The following is a 22,530-nucleotide window of genomic DNA, read 5'->3' as shown; positions in this document are numbered from 1 at the left end:
ATGTTTTGTTTTTGTTATCGCGTGTCACATTGCGTGCGGTTATTTTTGATTTGTGAGACTCACCTCGCGTTCGGCTTCTTCCATCGCTTTCTTGAGTTTATACTGTTCGAGGATGGCGGCGCGTCTTTGTATTTGTTCCTCTTTTTTCCGTGCTTTCTCCTCTTCTTTGGCCTTTTCGCGTTCGCGACGCGCCTGGGCCTCTTGTTCTTTCCGCGCCTTGGCTTCTTCCTGTTCCTGTTTCCTCTGCAGGGAGGCGAGGAAGATGCGCTTTTTCATCCGTTCCGCCGCGTCCTGACAAACATTCCGCGTAAAAATAACACACAACACCTTTAATTTTTTAAAGCTCTTCTTTACTTTTGCTGTACCGTTACTACTACTCTTTCATCAGATTTTTTTCATTGACCCATTAACGATTTATTATCACATCCACCTTACTCGCCTGACTTAGCTCCAACTGACTTCCGTCCATTCCCAAATCTCAAACAAATGGCAAGAGATAAGAGACACTGGAGCATCTCTGGACAAAGTTTTGAAATACTGGAAGATCATATTCAAGAACAAAAGAAATTTCAAAATAAAAATGATACTGTGTCGATTACCTTCGTATTTGTTTTTTTTTCTCAATTTTTTCCGACATACAGGGTGAAATCGATATACATCATTTGTGAAAATCACATGCATTCAGTTTTGCGCTATATCTCCGGATGAGGGTAAAAATGTCATATACAGTTTAAGCACAATAGTTGAGTACGCCACTGATAACATGTTAGGAAGAATAAAATAAAATAAAACAGAATAAAAATAAAATAGTAAAATTAAAAAGTTATCGAGTGCAACGCACAAAAAAGTGCAAACAGTTTTTGGTTTTCATTCATAGTATTCTTACACGTTTTTGCGGCTCTGTATATTTAAATTGTTTTTCGGGTGTTTCATTCATTGTAAGGTCTTATTACTCTGTTTTTAAAGCATTTTTGTAGTTAGTATTCAGCATTTGGATTTATTAGAGCTTCCAGAATTATACTTATGGAATAAATTCAGTAATTTCAAAACTAATGACATTTCCCGAAAACGCTATACATATATCATATTTTATAAAATGTACGCCAATAACCTCTAGGAAATATGCTTTAAAACAGGGAAACCGCAGTTTTTGTATCGTTTAAAAACGGACTTTTTTGTCACTTTGACAAAAGTTGTAAGATAGGTTACGTCTTAATTTTCAGATAATTTTATTTGAATATTAATATTTGTTCGAGGCGCATTTGGTCTGGTTATGTCTAGTTTGATATTGGCATTTTTGCATAACTTAAGTGTCACAGTATGACGTTAATAGATGCCAGAACAACAAAATTACGGATGCATGTACGCAATTTTTTTTGAATACGGGAGTACTTCATAGTTAAGAGGAAATTGTTCAGTTCAGTTCCTAGTACTACTCACCGGATCCGGATTGCCGGCGTCGTTCTCAATGATGAGAGCGGAAGCGGCCGCGACCTTCTGACTCTCTTGACTAGCTTCGCGTTTGGCCCTCAACTTCTCCCTCTCCACCTCAACCAGCGCCTGCTTCCTCCTCTCTCCCTCTTCCTTCTTCGCCCTCTCGTCGTCCAACTCCCTCTCCAGCTGCCTCCTCTTCTCCGCCCTCATCTCGATCTCGCTCTCTTCCGTCCCCTCCACGTAACTCCTCTCCTTTTTGGGCGAACCCCTCTTCGTCCTGAGGGGCGGCTTCGGCCTCTTGGGCTGGTCGTTGTCGAACTGTATGTAGAATCCCTTCTTGCTGGTCGGATCGCTGTCCAGACTGCTAATCTCGGCTATCGGCGGCTCCCTCTCCGGGGGCGGAGACGGCTGGAACGAGTTCTTTGTGATGAGCGGCCTGGTCGGCGATGGTATCCTGTACGTCCTACTACCGGACGTGATGTTCAACCTGCTGAGGCCCTCGGTGAGTTTGAGTTGGTCGTCGGCGTTGCCGATGAACGATATATTCTGGGGTTCCATGTCGTCGGCCGAAGGGGCCGGGATTGGGGCGTGCGTCACCCCGCTCACTTTCCTCAGGGGCGAGTCGCGGTCCATCTGCTGGAGGCTGACGGGCGTCCGTTTGCTCTCGTCCATCAGCTGGGAGATCTGTCGGTGGATGCTGCTTCGATGTTGGGGCGAGGCCGAGGGGGTGCTGTGCGACGTACCGTACGGCTGTTGGTGTTGATGGTGCTGTTGGCTGAGCGTGAAGCTGTTCGAGTGGTGCAAGTTGTGGTCGTCGCCGCTGCCGTTTTGGTATTTCGGGCTGTCGATGAATCGGTACTCCGGTTGGTACTTCGGACCGTCGTATTTCGGACCGTCATACCTGAACAACAAACAAAACATTTAAAATCATTTATAAAAGCAAATCTCAAAAACATTGTTAAAATAATTCATTAGCTTCCAAATCACTTGAAATGAGTAATACTTTTCGGCGGAATTTGTCGTAATCTCAAGAGTTGACCTTAGGTGACCTAGTCGATATCGACGTACAGCAGGAATCCCCATTTTCACACGATACACATATAAGAGTGATTCGTACGAACAAAATTCACATTGTAGTCACCAGTTCGCGAACAGAAACCTTCACAAAAATGCTAATAATGCATTTATCTGTCGTATTTATCTTGTGCATTGTTGTCAACATTTTTTGCTTTCCTACCGGTGAAGAACATCCAACAAGTGAGTGTTGTAATCGTAATCACTATTTTTTTACATCCGTTTTTAGGAAGCTTGGAGATTATTTCCCGATTGAAAAGAGGAGAAAAACATTGCTACATTCTCAGTGTACAAAATAAACCGATTCCCGAGCCAGAATGCGACTTGGTGTGTGTTCAAAATGGTGAAAAACGAGGATATTGCAAACATAACGCTTGCTATTGTAGCTGGAAATAAGTTTTTATTATTTTTTAATCAATAAACTTGTCTTGTGTAATTTGCATCTTTTTTCCACTTCCTTTAACTTTTTGTCCTATTTTATTTGTTATTTTACACGCACGTTATATTTGTCTTTCGTTTAAAATTACACTCCTTCACGATTCAAACTCCCAACCACCCCTACCTGTCAGCTGTGGCGTCGTGCAAAACGAAACCTCCTCCAGTCCCTCCCATCTTATTCCAAGTCCTCAACTCCGGTTGGTACATCTCTTGCGCATGAACCGGCTGAGGCGGTGTCGGCTGAGCCCACGTCCTCCTCTGCGTTACCACAGGAGGGGTCATTGGGGCGCTCTGATCGTGCAAAAAGAACTGGGGTTGTTCGGGAATCCTGGTCTGTTGATATAGTGACTGAGGTATGTGGGGGGCGCTCGCTGACGACTGGAGGGCTGGAGCATACACTACAAAAAAACAAAAATAATCCGACTCTTCAAAAAAAAAAAAAAAACTCTTACTTGGTTGCGACGGCTGCTGATATAACTGCGGACTGTACATCTGCTGCGGTGCCACGTATTGCTGTTGCTGCTGCTGCTGCTGCATGCTCTGATACTGCTGTTGTTGCTGTTGCAACTGCTGTATTTGTTTTTGTTGTTGGGCGATGAGATTCTGCTGTTGGGCAGCCTGGATCTGGTTCTGTTGCGACGCCAGTCTTTGAATGTCGGTTTGGATATCGCTGAGACTAGAATTCATTCTGATTAACAAAATAAAAAGTTTCAACATCGATCATCAAGCAACGACATATCTGCGGACAACTCACTGAGCTATGGACTGTTGGTACTGTTCCAGGTCCATGGTTTCGAGGTCGGGCGTCCTCCGCGTCTCGATGAACGGTTGACCTTCGTCGAGCCACTTCCGCTCGGCGGCCGAAGCGTCGTCGTTGATTTCCTACAAGGAACGACTCCAAATCAGTTTCGATAAACGACGTTCGACCGAAAAAGAAAAGAAAAACCGATCATGCACTACTAGGACTCGCGCGACTAAGAAGCGAAACGGAAAAAAAATTAAAAGAAAAACAAAATACCTGTAACGTAAACGGCCTCTGAGGTTTTGTAGGAGCGGATTCTGAGGAAGGGCTTTGAGATTCAGAGCCCGTTGCTGAGTTTGAATTAGACTCAGCGTCTGTCGGTGTTTTTAGCAAATTACCTCTTCCCTGAAAGTTAGTCAGAAATGAAACCTCCACCATCAAAAATCCGCTTGGGATTTTTTTCATTAGAGAAAAGTGAAAGTGTTGGATGTTTTTCGGTCCTCTGGCAAAAGAACAATATTGACAGTTTGTGATATTGCACGTTGGAAATTGCTGTTTGTGTGAAACACGGTCGAGCTCCGGCCTCGTAATGCTACCAGACATGCATTTTTCAATGAATAATACCGTTGATTTGATAAAATAAAATAAATGTTTGCGGACATTTTGCTTGTCAAATAAACTACGTGAAACAATTTCAATTTTGGTGCAGCCAACCTTGAATGTTATTTTTCAAAACTCCCCAAAAATGTCTCGTTTGACAAATAAAGTAAGTTAAATTAAGTCTTGTAATATGCAAATGTTAAAGCATAATCGAAGAATGTTGATCGGAATTTGAAAAAAGAATAATTGCAATTTTACATAAAAATATTCGATTTTCAACAAATGTCAATTGCCAATATTACCAACATTGCTGCCATAAAAAAAAAAACTACTGCCGTCTTGTAACACCACGAACCGGACTACCGGAGTGAACCGGAGCAACTAATAGAACATAAAACCTCTTTAATACTCTAACGGTGACTAATTTACTAAAACTAAATTCATTTATGTGTCATCAACTAGAATTATCTCGTCTATCATCTATCGTGTCTGTTGTGTGATTTTATGAACTGGTTCAATTTCTTATCATAGAGCTAGAGCGTTTTTACTGGCAGATTTCAAACTGTCAATTGAGGTTAGGTTTCGTTTCAAATCTGCTTGTAAATAATCTCATGCATGTTTCCAAATAAATAATAACAGTAAAGAAGAAAACATGCAAATCAACAAACACATCGACTATCCTTAAACGAAAACAATGTAGAAAAAGAATATGTATATACACACAACAAATATAGCGAGGACAAGAACCGTTTTTTAATTTTGTTTTTCAAACCAAAACAGTTCCTTCCTCCGTCAAAGCATCCAAAACTAAGAAAGTTTAGCAACGACCTCTTACCATTTCAGTTAGCTAAAAGGGACATTCGATTAGTTACAAGACTTGGAAGAGGAGACCCAAACGAAACGAAAAATGAAAGAGAGGTACATTTAAAGCAGCGCAAATGATGACGGTGACAAATGGGACATATTCACAATGACCACAAACCTAGTGATAACGCAAGAAAAAAACTCGTCCCTACCCTCGCCACTGCTTGGAGGAACGCAGCCTTCCCGACCTTCTGCCTCTGCTTGTTCATCGCCAGCTCGACTCGCCTCTTCTCGCTCTCGATCAACCTCCTCTTCTCCTCGAGTTTGAGCCGAACGTCGTTCAGCTGAGCAGGGTTCACCGCCGTCCCGTGGCCCCCCTCGGACGTGCCGTTGCTCTCGCCCATCTGCTGGATGTTGGTGCTCTGCTGCTGCCACGTCGTCGTGTTGGGCAGCGCCGCGAACGACGTCTTCTTCTCCGCGCTGCCGTTGGTGGGTTTCTTCGGAGCGCACTCCTCCTTCTCGTGCTGCATGTACACCAGCTGGATGCCCCGCTGATCGCCCATCACCTTTTGCTTGTTCAGCTCGGCGAAACTCATTCGACTGGCGAGCTCTGCGTCCACCGCCTCCTTCACCACGTCGTCCTTGACGGAGAGGATGTTGCGCAGGGATATGTCGTCGCTGCTCAGCTGCCTCTTCAGCTTGTATTTTTCCGTTTCGTCGTCGCGTTTTTCACAGCCATTGTCGTAACCTAGTTGGAAGGAACCCCGCGCGTCCTGGATCGACGACCGGACGGCCGGGTTCTCCGTGGGGATGGGAAACGAGGGGGCGGAGATCTTCCGGCCCACGTGCGCCCCCACCTGCATCACAATTGCACATTCTACCCGTCAAAATCACACCCCCACTCACCTCTTTGTCGGGATTCCTCCCGATGAAGTTCAGGTTGTCCTGACTCCCGCCGAAGTTCTCGATGGTCAGTTGCGAATCGTCGCTCGTCGAGTTCCTCCGGGATCTCCTCCCGGCGAAAGTGCTCTTGCGGTTCTCCTCCCAGTTGCTCGGCCTCCCCGCGGCCACCTCGCCCCGTTCGTCCGCTTTGCTGTCGTTGTTCTGCTTCTCCTTGTTGACCTTGAGCCGCCCCGGTATCAGCGGCTCGTCCTGCACCACCGAACGCAACGTGGGGATATTCTTGCCCCGGTGGACGACGAACGAATCTTCGGAGCCCCTTCGCAGGCTGTCCTCGCTCATCTCGGACATGCTCTGCTGCAGGGAGTTGGTCTTACGTAGTGGCACGTGGGTTGGCGTCGATCTCGTCACTGCGGATGGAACATCGACCGTTCAAAAAATGACTAAACGAGACGAACCAACGCTGGAACCGGAGCCCACGAGAGGGTCTCTGACGGATGCTCTTACTATCCTACATCTAGACTAATCAGAGCTTTCCAGCACCACAACGAAAAAGAAAAAACTTACAAAGCCACTCGGCTAAGAACAATAAAAGAAAACTGTACGATCCAAATTAGGCTGGACTTCTTCAATTTATTTGAGGTACACGAGTTAAAATACACGTTGACAGATTGCTGGAACACTCTGTATAAGAACATGACCTACTCATACTTACACAACAACTGCATACGAATTCAAACATAATGTGAATGAAGCTTGCGATAATAAACATAAGAAGCTGACGATCTATACACGGCGTCTTAAAATAATCGTAAAATTAACAAGAGATCTAAGATTGAGTGCGTTTGTTTTCTACGAATCTGTTAAGTTTGAGAACGTTAATGTCATGCGAGAGCGTAAAATTAAGAGAATGAAGCCGTCTGAATGATTCAAGATACCAACACTACCGCCATCTGGTTAGTTGTTAAATAAAATGTATGTGACAGCTGACGGCACGAGATCTCGAGGCTGTCAAAATCTGGTGTCGCCAGCTTGACGAAAATGTGCAAATGAGAAACGTCCTTTCTACATTCTGGTATTACCTTGGAAGGCGGTGGATGCAGCGGGATCATCGAGTCCGCTGCGCAGATCCGGGATGGGTGTCATCACCGTCTGCAGCAGGTTTCGCTTGTGCGCCACCCCGTGCTCATTGCGTGGGGGGAAACCCTCTGCGAGCGCACAAGTAGCATACAAGGAGACTTTTGTTAACTGTAGTTACTCAACACTACCAACAACAAAACTAACAACAACGGAAACCGACGGAGACGTGCAATTGTTGTTACTTTCGTCGGTTGTCCTGACTACTCTACGGCCGAAGATCTGTCGAGACCTCTCGAGAGACCTTCGACTTGTGTGTCTTACCGAAATAAAACCACCACCACATCTGTCAAATTTACCATTCACCAACAAGCGAAAGAAACAGAAAAAGAAGCGAAAACACCCACTACTGAACCATACAAGCGCAAATAATAAACAACCAAAAAAAACATTGTTTCGGTGAGGTGCTGTTCGCACAACGACAGACATAAACTGAGGAGAAAAATCGATTCCGCATATGTACAACACAGTATGCAAATCAGTGTGGAAAAATTCGATAGCAGCTTGAGACGTTATTAAGGTCACTGGGGGTCGGCTCTGCTCTATCCACGAATCAATAAACGAAAGAAAAAAACAAGCAGGACACGCTCTGTTCACCTATTTTTATCAAACTGACCGTTGAATTTGTCCATTCCTGGATATCTGACGCATTTGGCAGGATGAATTTCTATCACGTTGAAGAGATCAGCAAGGAACACGATCAGATTCTGTTTCATCGAACTGAAAATTGAAACTGTCAATGATTGATCTGACGACGCGAAACCAAACGCAATTACTCTCGCATGTAGGTGACGTCTTCGGGTTGGATATGAAAGATGGATGCTGGCAAACACCTGTTGCAAAAGTCCTGAACTAGACTCAGGTTGTAGAGGCTGTCTTGCACGTTGGTGGCGTGGGAGACTTTCAGGTCGGTCCAGGGCAGTTCGTCGGGGCAGTAGTAGGATATAAGTGCCGCTAACGCAACGCCATCTACCAGGTTTTTCAGTTCGTGGACGGCGGGCAAGCCGGGCGGTCTCAGTCTGTCACCCTGCACAAAAAAAATTTGAAATCAATATTCTTTACTGATTTTATGGTAAGGATTCCACAAAGTGACAACTTATTACGGTAATTGGATCGATACTGCGCCAGACAACACCCCCAATTTATTAATTAATAATATGATGCTGGAGCAATATTAATGTTCGCTCTCTACTAAAACTTGTGAAACAGTTCAAGTGTTTAAAGTCAATCTCACCTATTCAACAATTTTCGAAGTTTAGGAAAATTATCATTACGGTAAAAATAAAATGAACAATACATTATTTAAGCATTACGTAATTATATTCGATGTTTCAAATTTCCACTGAAACCTTTCTTGCTTGGTTTTTTCAACGTAATCCGATATAAAAAATGTAATGGATGAGCTAAGGTACCGTTCAAAAAAATTCCGAAGTTTTCCAACTTTGAATTGTTTGGAAAGCTTCCTAAATTAATATTACATCAGTCAATCACAATTTCAGCAAAAAATAAAACAAAAACCGTGGCTCACTCAGCTACCGGTTTCTGTTAGCGGCCACTACAAAGAAATTCAAACATGTATTTTGTTTTAAACACTTTTACGGCATTTTTGATATCTAACGAGCGTTCAAAAAAAATTGTAGTCAAGCAGTTCGTGGTTGTCTCTCTTTTACAAACCCAGTTTGTACATATTTTTACGCTTGGTAAGCTTTGACATTTTCTCCAGGTACATAACCTCACTTTGATCATCATTTTAATCTAAATGGAACTGATAACAAGTATCATGTCGCACTAACCAAACCAGGACCTCTCGTTGGTTAGTTTCAAAATAAACTGTTTCTTTCCTCCAAAATAAATAATTCACACCACTGCTTGTTCGATAAACAAACAACGTTCGACAACTATACTTGACAGCTGATCACGCTACGCCACACGTTAACAAAAAAAAAGCAAGCCACTCGATCGCACATTGTTTAACGCCTTTACCACCAATCAGGTCCCGAAAAACAAAAGTCAAGTCGTAGAATAACAGATGCTGATTTAATTGTCGAGTCAAAAGGGGATCAAATCTGTCAAAATAAAATACGAGAAATGAGACCGCTCACGTCGGTTAAATTGGGTTAAATTTTAACACCGCAGGAGAGCGGAGCGATTTGCCTTCCGTGTGAAACATAACCGTAAACGTTAAAAAGTGGGTTTTCAGTCATGACTTTGTTTAATTAACTAAAAGTCTGATACATCACTGACAGATGCGATTTTGTTTTGATTGTTACAATGGTAAGAATCAATCTACCAATCAACTTTTGTTTTTCACGCACAACTTGGTGAGGCTCCTTCCGTCTATTAGATTATCTGTAAAGGTCTCCAACCGGAGAGAGAATCGGACTTCTGCCATATTATTCTTGCCTAATATGAAGTTTATAAATATGGAACCGACAAACTCAAAACAGAGGAATATTCCTTGAGGGTTTTGCCAATATTTTATCTTACGTAAATTTAAATATCGTTCGCATTTACAATGTAAATTCGATTCCGAATTGCTCGGGTCGCCGTCTCCACGCATCCTTCGGCTAGACTAGATAGAGCCAATTTGAATTCAATTTTCGAAACATTTGAATCATTACGGTAGACCTGAACTTTTCAACCTCATTAACCGACACCACTTTCTGTTCAAATTTATCGTCGATTCTTTCCCGCGTCCAAATAAACCTCGTCACTTCGTTTTGAAAATTACCCCTCCGCCGCCGCCGTTCGTCACTCCCGAGTCCGTCTCCTGCTCTATCCTCTTCCTGAGAGCGTCGCAGGCGTGCGACATCCAGACGAAGAGTCCTTGTTCAGGGTTCTCCGGGAGGGAGGGCGTCGTCTGGCTGCCCTGGTTGAACCTCTGGACCGCGGCCACCACCCTGTCCGGACTGACCACTTCCCTCGCGTACAGCACCATTATGGACTCGATGACGGCCATGTGAGCGCTCTGGGAACAACAACCATTAAACTTTAATCAAAATTAACCTTGTACACGTGAATCATCTCCGTTGAAACAATGACGTGCGCCGCTGTTACCGGGGAATGGGTTTTTCGTCTCTGCTGCACAATAAGCACGATTTTCTTCGCAACGCGTTATCGCTGTCGAGGATGCCGCCCCACGGACGCGCGTCGCTTTCTAGCCAACTGGATAATTGGCCGCGTTCGCCGATCGCGGATGGATCTTCGATTCGATCTGTTTTAATTGGTGAAAACTGATCCGTCTGAATAACAGATTATACAATTACGCTGCTTTCCATAAGAACGTTCGGGCATAATCTGTATGCCGCCGTCGATTTCTATTGTCTCGGCCTCGATTATTGCAAAAATCGGACATCTGTGGTGGACGTCGTTGATAAATGATAACCGATCGATGGTTTTGCCAAATGTCAATTATCGGTGACAGTTTTATGACGCACAGTAGAAGTATGACCGTTATAAGCGAATGAAGAGCGGCGACGTCGGATGCTTATCGAGGTCGACGTCTGCAACGACGATTTTTTTATTTAATGTGTATCTTGAACTTAATTTTGAGACGGGCAGAGATTAGAGTCTGCTTTGGCATTTTCTGGTTACGTTCCAGAAGTTGTTTAATGAAGTTTTCCAATCGAGTTAGTTTCGTGGCCAATTTTACAAAGAAATCTTCCCAAACTAAACTAGAAACAAAAACGAGGTGGAATAAAACCGAAATGAAACGTGGAACACGCATCACTTTATAAGAATTGATCGATGAAAAATGAAAAAAAAATCTCATTTTGTTAAAATGTGGTCGGGGGTGAAATACATAATTGTTTTCTGGGTCAGACCCCTTAATGAAGTCCAGGTGGTTTGTAAATAACAAAAGATGGTTTTAATTTGTGAAGTTGTGGAAATATAAAAATTTCGTCATCCAAAGAGAAATTTATCTGACAGAGGAATGAATTAATATAATATACAGGGTGTTATGGAAGTCTACGTAATAAATTTAATCACCAATAAAACTCTTTAAAATAAACACTTTTTTTATTATACCTGAATCATAATCTTTGTTTTTGACAGTAGGGGCCAATTTCATAATAAACTTAAAGTCAGCTTTATCTTAACGTAACTTTAATGGATTGTTTCAACAATATGTTGTTTCTATGGTAAATGGTAAACTTTAATGTTAAATTAACTTTAGGCTGATTACGAAATTGGGGGTAAAATGCGTGCGAAAATAGTCATTTACGAACCAAGTGCGGGAAGACGATGTTCCCGCATGAGCGCATTTTTTAAAGCACGAACGACGAAGGAGCGAGTGCCTTTAATTAATGCGCGAATGAACGGAAGATGTCTTCAGGCAAGTGGTTCGTACAATATTTTTTGTACGAAAATTAAATTAAATTTTTTTGTTTTAATACATTAAACATAAACGAACATAAAACCAAGTAGGCAGTGATCTTTGGTTATTGGAAACAATTGCTTCACTTGATATTTCAATTTTTGCAATAATTTGTGAATTTTGTAGGAACAATTTTCAACGATTATAAATGTTTCCGTAATTTTTTAATGGAGGAAAACCCAGGGAAGTTGTATTTTATGAACTAAATTTTATTATTATGAAGACAGATTTTTTTTTTGAATGCCTCAAAGGGCAATTTTTACATTCGAGTCGACCGGGAAGCACTCGTTTCGGAGCGAGCGTTGGATGTTGGAAGCGTTGCTTTCAAGGCTATGACTATGAGTACAAAAAGGGCCTTTAAAATACTTAAGCTTTAAGGGTTGCTTAGGTAACAACAAATTCAACTACATTTTGAACAATGATTTATACACAATTTATAACAAATACACATGGCAACTTGCGACGTTAAAACTCGTCGCGCGTGCTTTAAAGGCTTCCTTATAAACTTGTATCATAATATACTATTTTTAGTGATTGTTAGCAATAGTGTTACTACATATGTAATTACATACCTACTGATCTTTTTTAAACGATTTTTTTTCACATTTTTCTAACCCGTAATTTGACATTTCGTTCATGGGATAATTATCAATTGAAACGAAAGTGAGTGAAAAGTTTTTGTGCGATAAAAACTTTACAGTTTTTTGAAGAAAGAACGATCGCTTTTCTGATATAGTTCTTACTGTTTTTCATTCGAGTAATTCTTTTTTCGTGCTTCGTTATCAATGAATGTGGAAACACATGAGCGGGTATGAATTTTAGGGTTCGTATTATATTTAATTTTAATATTAAATATATGTAATATTTAATTTTTATTAAAAAAATTTTTACAAGAGAAATATTGTATTGATAACATAATTACATAACATTTTTGATTTACAATGCAAACATTTCCTATAATTATGCGGAATCTGGAAAAGTGCCCCGAATGCTTGCAGCGTTTCCACGTTGAATAGCAAGGAAAATCCTCTCGAAAAGGAATTGCTTTGAAAAAAAAATGATTATTTTATTATGTATAATGATTATACAAGGTGATTCACCAGTAATAACGAGCCTAACAAAATTTGTGATGCAACACATATATGTCCCCCCATAGTTTTTTAGTTTGTGTTTTTATTAATTATTTTTCATAATGATTTTGATTAAATTTGATAAAGGTAATGTTGGGCATGTTGACTATGTTGTTGTAAGTGTATCTTTGCATCTTACGTGTACATGAGTGCAGCGAGGACAATAATTACACAAGAGATGAAAAGACACTTTCTGCCAAATTCTATGGAAACTTTTCCCGTTAAATCTTATGTTAAAAAATTACTTTGAAAAGTTATGTATGGTTCTTTATACCGACATTTGACAAAATCGAAAATTATGACTTCACGGCATGTATCTATTTTCAAAAATATTCGCAAAAAAAAGTGCGAGGAGGAATGGATGTGATATCTGTTGGTGAACAATCTTCTCAATAAGTCAACATGGATTTCGCCTTGGACGAACCACGAAGACGGCATCACTTCAATTAATTGAGTTCATTCATAAAGAGGTTCGTTGTCAGGATGCAACAACACGATTTAATGATCTTTCCAAGGCGTTTGTTATAGTCAATAATCCAATTCTTAGAATACAAATTGTATTCTTTCATTTTTATTCGATAAGACAATTCTTGTTAAATAAGAAAATTTATTAAGATGCGAGGGTGTAAGGTGTAACGCAGGCATATGTAGTACCACGTCCTCTGCTATTTTCATTAGTCATTAATGATCTACGTTTATAATTATGTAGCTGAAGATTTTGTTGATAATAATTTCCCTAGCGATACGTCTATAGCGATTTCAGCTGTACCTGTGAATTATTTTCAAATCGCGAATATTGTTTTATGTAATTCTCTCTTAATTGACGAAAGATTTGTCAGGTAAGTGAGAGAAAAAAATCAAGGTTGGTAGCGGTATGACGAAAAAATTATATAAATCTCACAAACTGTTACTTAACGAAAATTCACTTGTTCACGCTTATTATCTTCATAACTATGTAGTTCTGAGATTAATTATTTTAAATATGAAATTATGTATTACAAGACATACTGATTATTTGATTAATTCTTGCTATTTTATGGTCCAGAACACGGTTCCATTACACATATTAAAAATAGACGTGCAGATAAATCACAATTGCTCAATTAAATACATAAATCCAAATAAATATTATTATCCTTTCTGGAAAGTTTCTTACCTACTGAAACAACAATAAGGATTCTATTTCTGTACGTGGAATTCAATTACTTACAATGCGGCGGTTAAATATGGTGTCCACCAGACGTTAGAAAAATACGGCCATCGCAATGTAGAATTAATGAAGGTATGAAAGCAATCTGGAATGCAATCGATTGTTGTTGTTGGGGGAAGGAGAGAGAGACGTTAACAGATGCATTGAAATGCAAACAGAATACTCGTTACTTAGTCTGTAAAAATACCGAGAGTTGCCAATGAATCGCGTTAATATTGGGTGGATTGAAAGCGACGTCGCACGTCACGAAACGTTCACTTTAAACATAAACAAAAAAAAAAACTACATCCTTTTTTAATTTCGACGATAAAACCACAAAAAAGGAACAGCTTTAATAATTCAAGTAAGAAGTAAGACGTCAATTAAGAAAATTAACAACTGACGTCCGGCTGCAGGCGACTGGCCACCACCAAACATGGTAAAAATCCTCTTTCTTGCACTTCCTTCACCGTGCAAAACGCTTAATTGTCAAATTTTAAATGCTAATTCAGAGCGGAAAGAATCCAAATAAATAAACTCACAAAGTGACGGCACGGCGAAACACAAAAAAAACAACAACCAAAGTAACCTGCGTTCGAAAATTAATCCGTTCGAAGTGACCCGTGTTTTGTTGAACGCGCGTCCATCCAACACGCAGTCGACGTCTTGTCCACTTCACTTTTAGGTTGTGCGGGTCAAGTAACGATAAGCGTATTCAAAACTGCGGCCAACTTAAAACGTGCCAGTTTTTTAGAAACACCCGTTACACAATTATGAAAAGAAAAACTGAAAAAAAAATTTGCCAATACATCAAATCTAACTGAAACACAAATTTCGCGTGCTTAAATCTAATAAGACACTCCGGAAATAACTTTTTTTTAAATAATGTGGGTTAAGTGGAACGGCTTTTAAACTAAACTTCGCCCAATATTGATTAATTTTCATTTGATTTACATAATTATTTGTGTTTGATTTATCATTTTGCCCATTTTCCTTTGAAAGCACTAGAATTTTTTAAGTATATCATTATTTATTTTGCTATTTGTCCACTTTTCATACGACATTACTGCTTACAGACAATACTGAAAAGAAGCAATGAAGTATTGAAATTACAACAGAACGCAGTTTCTCTGGCGGCCACCCATCCAAACAGTGACCACGATAAACGTTGCTTAACTTTACTGCTCGAATGACAATAGTGCTTTCATTTATTATTATTACTAATGTGGAGGAATATTTAGATGCTGTAAGAAAACCACTTAAACATATTTCTTTATATATTACATAAAACAAAACTGAATACAAGACATACAAATTGTCGCTTTTAATTCGTAATTAATTAGAAATTACAAAGTCACAATGCCGACAGCAACCCCGCAATTCACTCCATCAAACAACTCCTCCGACCCACTTGGCCACCACTTCCCGACGATCTCGGCCACGAACATCTCCAATTTGCTCTGAATTCCATTAATTTGCATCGCTTCGTTACAATTGCTCGCGAGATTAACAGCTTGTAACTGGTTGGCAATTAAAACGCCGCCGAAAAATCGTTTGCGAGTCGTTTAATGAGCAATAAATAACAGCCCCCGGTCCGAATACGGCACACATTTCCTCGACAAATGACCGAAACCGCAACCGACAACGTGCACATCATCAGCCTCTACCCGCCGCCATCGCGTAATGACGGAGCATTCGCGACGTCTTGTTTGTTTACGCGCGCCGCCCCTTATACGTAGTCCTGTCGTCGATTCGGTCTTGTAAATATTTGAAAAGTCGTAAATACTACCACTGTCGACACTCACCATTCGTAGGGGGTTCGTCTGGATGAGGGTGGTCTCGGTCAGCTGTGCGTCGGAGGGTTCCGACACGTACACCCCCTTCCTGGCCAGCGTCTGCAGGATGGCCCAGTGGTTCAGGTTGTGGTAGTTCGGATCCGAGTAGATGTTGCCCAACGCCATGCAGTAGATTTCGGCGTTGGCCAGCGCCCCCACGATCTGCGGCTTCAGACGTTCCTGGTTCTGGACAATTCGATTAACTGGGAACGATTAGGGGGGCAGGGTCGTTACCTCGTGATCCCGGTAAAATGGCTCCCGCAGGTTCTCCGGCACTTTGTTGTTGAAGGCCTTCGAGAGGAGCCATTTCACGGACGCCCGCTGCTTGGCCTGCAACGATAACGCGGATTTAGAAGGGTCGCTTTATATACTCGTATTATTTTTATCATCGTCGGGGATCAAACCGCGACTACATCAACACAGATACCGGTGGTTTCGTCAACTGATCGAAGACTCGAAACGACAGAAAAAAATCAAATGTTTCGCTCGCTTTCCGATGACTATAACACGACCGCGCCAGTAGTATCGCCAATAATACTACCAACTGAAAAAAAAAACAATGAAAACGGAAAATAGAGTAAATCACACAACACAAGCGAGGCATTTTATGTCTTCAATCGGTCGGAAAAAGCGTCCTGTCTCTCGACCTGGGATTTTCATCTGATGATCGATTCGCGAATTTTCCCCATCACGTGTAAGTAGCTTGTTAAGCGATCCGTGGATTATCATCTCGATATTGGTTGAGCTGAACGACGTCGGCCTTTAATGGATGGCATGTCATTAGTATTGATCTAAACTAAAAATATTTTCAACGTAAGCGGGCCAGGTCGGAAAAATTTAAGCCGCGTCGAACACGACGTTATCGTCTACACAAGCTCCCATTTTAAAAAAATCTCCGATAAATCAGAGTCAGAATGCAAATTATTGCTCCTTCGATACCGCCGAAGCCTTGTCCGTGTCCCCGAACTCTTTCGCATCAACTTCTGATCCCAAATTACTCTTACTAAACGCCTCCGCAGCCATTAATACGATGTTTCATTTACGTTAAGAGGAAGTTTCGCAGTACTGTCGAGGACCAGAGACACATAATTATTCATATTAAATTGGATTTAAAGTACGAAACGTAATTAACTTGGCAACAACCCTCCCTGTAACACGTGACGTAATTGTATCGTAAATATTTCCTCAAGCTCCTGCAATAAAAATTCGTATTAATAAAATATTTAGCCGACCCGGTGTGTGTGTTTATTATTTTCCTTAATAACGGCATCCTTTTAATCCAAATTTATTAAAGGATGAGAATGAAATTGTACATTTTAAAAATACGAGTTCTGATTAAATTTAATAAATCAGCGAATAGGACATGCCATCATATTCCTTCATTGCGGGCCCGCGAGGCCATCAGATCTGACCCAAATTTACTTCGATTTCTTTAAATATGTAAACTGGAAGATTTACATCTTGGCATTGAGAGCACTTTTTGCAATTCCCTTCATATTAAACGACACTCTTGATCGTACATAAAGTGAAAATGTTTTATGACTCAAATTGTGCGTTATCAATTTGTACAAAACGTAACTACTGGAGACGACAAATATTATTTCGTAACAGTCGCACAATTCTATGTATTGTCACGACTAGCTATTAGCTGCTGCAATCAACGATACATATCAGAACAAATAAATACAAATCGATCCCGCTGAATTTGTTTCTTGTCACCGGCAACTTGCAATAAATTACGTATTTTAATCCCTTTGTGTGCGAACCCCCACGTTCAATTACCTCACCATTTATAAGTCGACGATTAAGCTTACAAAGTTTTCAGCCGGACAAAAACAGCCCCCACGGCGCTCGACCCGACACTATTATTGCTCAGCTGTCCTGGCACGACCAGAAATGAAATTAATTTCTCCCACGATGTCTTCTTCTTGTCCGACTCAATTCCTCGCGTCTCTTGTTAAACTTTTTTGGTTTCTCCTTTTTTGCCGCGAATTAGGAGGGAAAAACCTCCGACTTGTTCGAGACGAGACGCGGTTAATCAACGATTAAAACGCCGAAATCCCGTTTCACCGTTTCCTTTGTGTGCATCCTCTCCGACTTATTAAAAGCTGATCGCATCGGGATTTGGGACGGCGAATCGGTCCGCACCAACACAATGCAAATGCAGATTTTTATTATTATTATTATTATTTATTCGTGCCGTGCGAACTGGAATTCATTTCTAATTCAGGTCTTGAACGTCATTGCGACGAAAACGAAAGGCAACGCTCCTGGGGGGATACAGAAAGACCGTCTTGTCAACGCGGTTAAGTGAACGCAAACATAACCTCAATTCCGAATCGATTCGGTCTTCACTTTTTGTGTTCACCTTGGAGTCCGCATGGGCCGAAACAATTACGCATAAATAAATACATCGTGGGGAGTTCTTAAAGTGTTATTAAATATATGGGACGTGAAATATTCATCCCTTATTGACCATAGAAATGGTGGTTAAACTGTCATGAGTGTCATGTCACCATAGAGTCAGCAAAAATAGAGCGACATTTTGATTATTTATACCAAACTATGTATTAAAAAAACTATGTATTCAATCGATTACGCTTGAGTCGTTTGCTAAATGGGTCAGATCAATTTCGTGAATTAAATATTTCCTCCATTAATAAGCATCAAGTTCCAGATTCCAAAGTTGACGCAACATAACCTCAAAAAATCTCATACCGAATGGATTATTCCGGGACTCGTCTCGACCAAAGTAATCAAATAGAGGTCGTTGCAAGATGTTTATCGACATTTCATAGAAAACACGCACAAATTCCGAACGAGCTCTATTTAAATTGTTAAATTATACAACGGCGACGGGCGACTCCGGATTTCGGATGTCTTAACGAAATTCTTCAAAGGACTGGGGAGATAGATAAATTTCCTCTTCGAACACGCCTCGACTCCTTTGCATTTTTTATCTGTTCCGGAACTTTTCCATCTGCAAGAACGAACGAACGACTCGACAAAATTAAAAACGATACAAATCTGAGAGCAAAATCGACGTGGTTCTTGCGGAACCAGTTAATTCCCCTGGAAGTAAGTGCAGGTATTACGACGATGCTTCAACAAATCATTCTCCAGTTCGACTTTCGATGCCCGATGGTCATAATGGTGAAGTTAATTGGTGCAGGAGATAACCGAGCACTCAGCATTAATTGCCGTGAAAATATGGCATCGACGGTCTTATCCCGCTGTTCGCAAATAAATCCGCGATAGATGGACCGAATGTCCTGACGCCGTCGTGTTTCGCAAGAAACTTCTGTTCTTTTTTAGCAATTCATTCGTTGCATTTCCACCGGCCGAGAGCCGTGCTGAAGTCGGTATGTGGCGATGTGAATAATGCGGAAGAGGTTCGGCACATGGGCGTACGCCAAGAGTCGCCGTTCTAAATGTAAAACGAAAACACGAGAGACGTTTAATTTAATTACCGGAATTATCGTTGCACTCGTGGGTGTCGACCAATTGAAACAAGCTCGATGTCAAATGTCAAGTGACTTAACGGCATTTTGACCACCAAAATAATGAATTGCCAAATTACTCAATTTATTGCTTTTGCTCCATCCAATCTAAATCGCAATTGTTTTTTCTTTTGATTTTTCGCGTTGACAAATGAGAACTTTTTTCTAACTTCCCTCTTCTTCGCGGTCAATTATAAAGACAGATGCGGTTTTAATTTTGATTAAGATCTCTTTTGGGTTCAGGTACCTCATTGCTCGTTCCTTTCCTTTTACTTAATTACGATGAGGAATGTGTCCGAAAAGCATAAAAGCGATCAGGTTCGCGTAATTTATGTGACGATTAAGTGAAATTGTACTGCGCTTGCCTGTGAACTTCAACGAATCATCTTTATTGCAATTATTATCGTTACCAACTTTATCATCTCCAACATCTTGACAAATATTGATTTGTTGGGTTAAATACTGTGAAGCCGGTTCAACATAAATCAAAAAAGTTCCTCGATAAGAAATTATTATTTTTTATCGCAGATAATTACGACGCCATTAGTTTTACAATCGTTTTACGAGTGATTTTCTGAACCACCAACATAAATTGTTCGTAATGACATAATAATTTATATTTCTTTTTAATTCATCCATCTTGAATTGAATTTAACCAAATTCTTGCTTATCTTACCCTTTTTCAGTTTTTCTTTCCATTCTTTATCTTATTCACTAAATTATCTTAGCTAACAGTGTATTGACGAAATACCAGCTATTTCTCAATTGTCAATATTTTCTTCCTCACGTTCATAGTGTTTCATTCTTTGTTGTGTTAGATACATAGATATATGTATATGTATGTAGTTTATTATTTCTTATTTTCACATACATAATATTTTGTCTTTTCTTTGTTTTACTTTTTTCTGTTTACATTTTTATCATTTGTTTTATCCTGCCTATTGTACGACATGACCAATAATTATCATTCACTAATTATCTTACTTTCATTCTTCTCGTTCTTTCATAATCTTGCATTTCTCTTATGGCTTTTAATGCGAAACCCTCCCTCTCCCAATCCCATTCCGCCAACTCAAATTTATCCCTCGCTCTGCATATTCTCAAATATTTTTCACATCTCCCGACTTTTATTTGTTCCCGGACCCTCTCACATTCTTCACGGTGCACATATTCACATCCACCCTCGACAAACATTACCCCAAAAAAAAAAAAAACAACGACCCAAAAGCTCCGCGTAAAACGCGAAATACGATAAATTCATTTCTCAAGTTTATGAATCGTAAAAACCTTACTCACTACCTCACGATTCCCCCACACGCACGCCCCTGCTTCCACGTAAACAACGTGAGAGCAACAAACATCCCGACCCATCTCGTTTGATGGATGAGCCCCGCGGAACTCCGTTAATTGCCCCCGAGTCCATTGTTCTTCGTCCGTTTTTATTAAACGTATCAAACGAGGGTCGTTCAACAACCGTTGACCGGTCGAGCGCCATTCGGGGTATGTAATTCGAAGCGTTGGCGCAGGACGAGACAAAAACCAAAATAATCCCTCTAGTTGTGACGATGACGAAACACGATCCCGTCCGTTCTGTAGAAGCCGTACCCGACGCGTTTACTTGGGAGCAAATCCTTAGGAAGTTTCAATCCGCGCGGGCTCCTCCGTCTGGAAGAGGTAACGTGAGAAGGACGACGGTGAGGGACGGCGCTCCGTCGTCAATCGTCTCCGCTTTTCACCCTCGACGTCGTCGTCAAGACCAGATGAACGTGGAATCATGCAAATCGCAGTGTCAAAAACTGGCCGAGGTTTAAGTGAAAAAACAAACGGATCCGAGAGAAACAAGGACGAGAGGTGTGAAACTGGCCTTCGCGGAGAATTTTTTCAGTGGCGATGAATATCTTCGAGCTATTTCGCACCGGATGACACAAAAGAAAGCAAATTAAATGATGGATTTGGGAAATTGAAGTTTTCTTTGTTCGCATGGTCGTCAGACGGTATCTTTACGCTCTTCCTCGATTCATAATTTCGCAAATTGCAGATCTGGACCACCACGCAACGAATAAATTGACAGCTGGTTAAAGAACAAATTTCTCTTCAGATATTGCAATTCTGATATTACGAATTACGACTACCGAGGACTAACTCCATATTGAAAAATTGCTCAAATATTCACATTATGAGAAAGAATTTCATAAAAAATGACTGAAAAAGTTATGATCGTCAATTCAAACAAGTTATTTTTAAAGATTTATTGCTGCCGAAAAGATATTTTGCAACGGTACTTTAGCCGTTACAACTACGAGGTTCATAGGAAAAGTTCCCGATCCAAGAATGAAAAATTATTGCTTTTTTATTTTTCAGTATGTTCCCTCAATTTCAATACACTTTGTCCGTAGATCACTGCGGTGACTTTATCGCAAAAGAGTGATTTCTCAAGGTTATGAAAATATCGAGCGTTCAAAAAATTTTCTGGTCAAGCACGCCGTGGTTTTCTCTCTATTAAAAACCGTTATGCAGCACTGACAAAACCAGAAAAACTCCCCTTGAATATTAAAAAGAAATATGGATTATGAATGTTTAGATGACAGTTTAAATAATAATAATATATTGGACACGTGCCTGAAACTCTTCCGAATCCGTGTCCTGTGTCGCGAACACGAATCATCGAACCCATTTCCCTGAATGTTTTAGGGACAAAAATGCGACAATATGACCCTTCCAAATCAAAACTGTTTCATAAAATTTGTTAACACTTGTAAATTGCAGATGGAAAATGAGACGCACTGTATATGTTGGACTTCGAAATTAATTTTATGATTACAGCAAGAAAGGGTGAAGATAAACCTCATTCATTTTTATGATCAGAAAAAATTCTACGCTCGATTAATTCCACAAGAAAAAAGTTAATACGTTACTCAAATTATTAGTTATTACTAATTTGAATTGTAGCAATCATAAATTCACCACTAAATTAGACAACATAAAAAGTAGGAGTACCTATATCGTTTACGCACAAATAAATTAAATAAATACAAAAACACGAAATGTTTGTTTATAACCAACTTTAGTAGAAATAACTTTTCTGAAAACCGTATTTTTGTTATTCGTGAACCTGTTAATTAATATTTTGAAAATGTATAATATACAATTATAATTAATAATTAATTTGAGTTGTCCATTAACACCGTGACTTCTAACAGCTATTAGTAAAATGAAAATGCCGCCTCATATACCACCAAATTTTACTCTTAATAAATTACAATTCTGCTATTTATCATTATTTTTAACACTACGAGGTGTCGAAAACGTTCAACCCATGTTCGTTACTACTATTAGGACAATATTTATATTTTATGGTAGTTGAAATTC

At 40.3% G+C, this 22,530-nt stretch overlaps 1 protein-coding gene and 1 long non-coding RNA gene across 13 annotated transcripts in view; one reads left to right on the top strand and one right to left on the bottom strand.

Moving 5' to 3' along the window:
• The window catches only part of Patronin (calmodulin-regulated spectrin-associated protein patronin), a 42,844-nt gene that overhangs the window by 5,777 nt on the left and 14,537 nt on the right, over positions 1-22,530 (bottom strand). For 7 of the 12 annotated variants that reach the window (XM_069048498.1, XM_069048494.1, XM_069048499.1 and 4 more), the window contains exons 2-15: positions 15,896-15,991; positions 15,632-15,847; positions 9,861-10,097; positions 7,906-8,156; positions 7,746-7,849; positions 7,075-7,200; positions 5,999-6,402; positions 5,305-5,949; positions 3,965-4,093; positions 3,701-3,828; positions 3,399-3,634; positions 3,071-3,344; positions 1,441-2,335; positions 64-291 (exon numbers count right to left, since the gene is read on the bottom strand). In XM_069048498.1, coding sequence (XP_068904599.1) covers positions 64-291; positions 1,441-2,335; positions 3,071-3,344; positions 3,399-3,634; positions 3,701-3,828; positions 3,965-4,093; positions 5,305-5,949; positions 5,999-6,402; positions 7,075-7,200; positions 7,746-7,849; positions 7,906-8,156; positions 9,861-10,097; positions 15,632-15,847; positions 15,896-15,991 — 3,969 coding nt within the window. The remainder of the gene's footprint in view (positions 1-63; positions 292-1,440; positions 2,336-3,070; positions 3,345-3,398; positions 3,635-3,700; positions 3,829-3,964; positions 4,094-5,304; positions 5,950-5,998; positions 6,403-7,074; positions 7,201-7,745; positions 7,850-7,905; positions 8,157-9,860; positions 10,098-15,631; positions 15,848-15,895; positions 15,992-22,530) is intronic. The other 5 variants (XM_069048495.1, XM_069048502.1, XM_069048503.1 and 2 more) reach the window with 5 other exon arrangements.
• On the top strand, positions 2,332-2,944 carry LOC138131479 (uncharacterized). The gene is made up of 2 exons (XR_011159824.1): positions 2,332-2,691; positions 2,738-2,944. It is a non-coding gene; the product is annotated as an uncharacterized lncRNA (long non-coding RNA).

This window comes from Tenebrio molitor, chromosome 5, assembly GCF_963966145.1.
Source record: "Tenebrio molitor chromosome 5, icTenMoli1.1, whole genome shotgun sequence".
Taxonomy (NCBI): Eukaryota; Metazoa; Arthropoda; class Insecta; order Coleoptera; family Tenebrionidae; genus Tenebrio; species Tenebrio molitor.
Note: the sequence above shows the minus strand (reverse complement) of the source record. Positions and strands in the feature narration are given on the sequence as shown.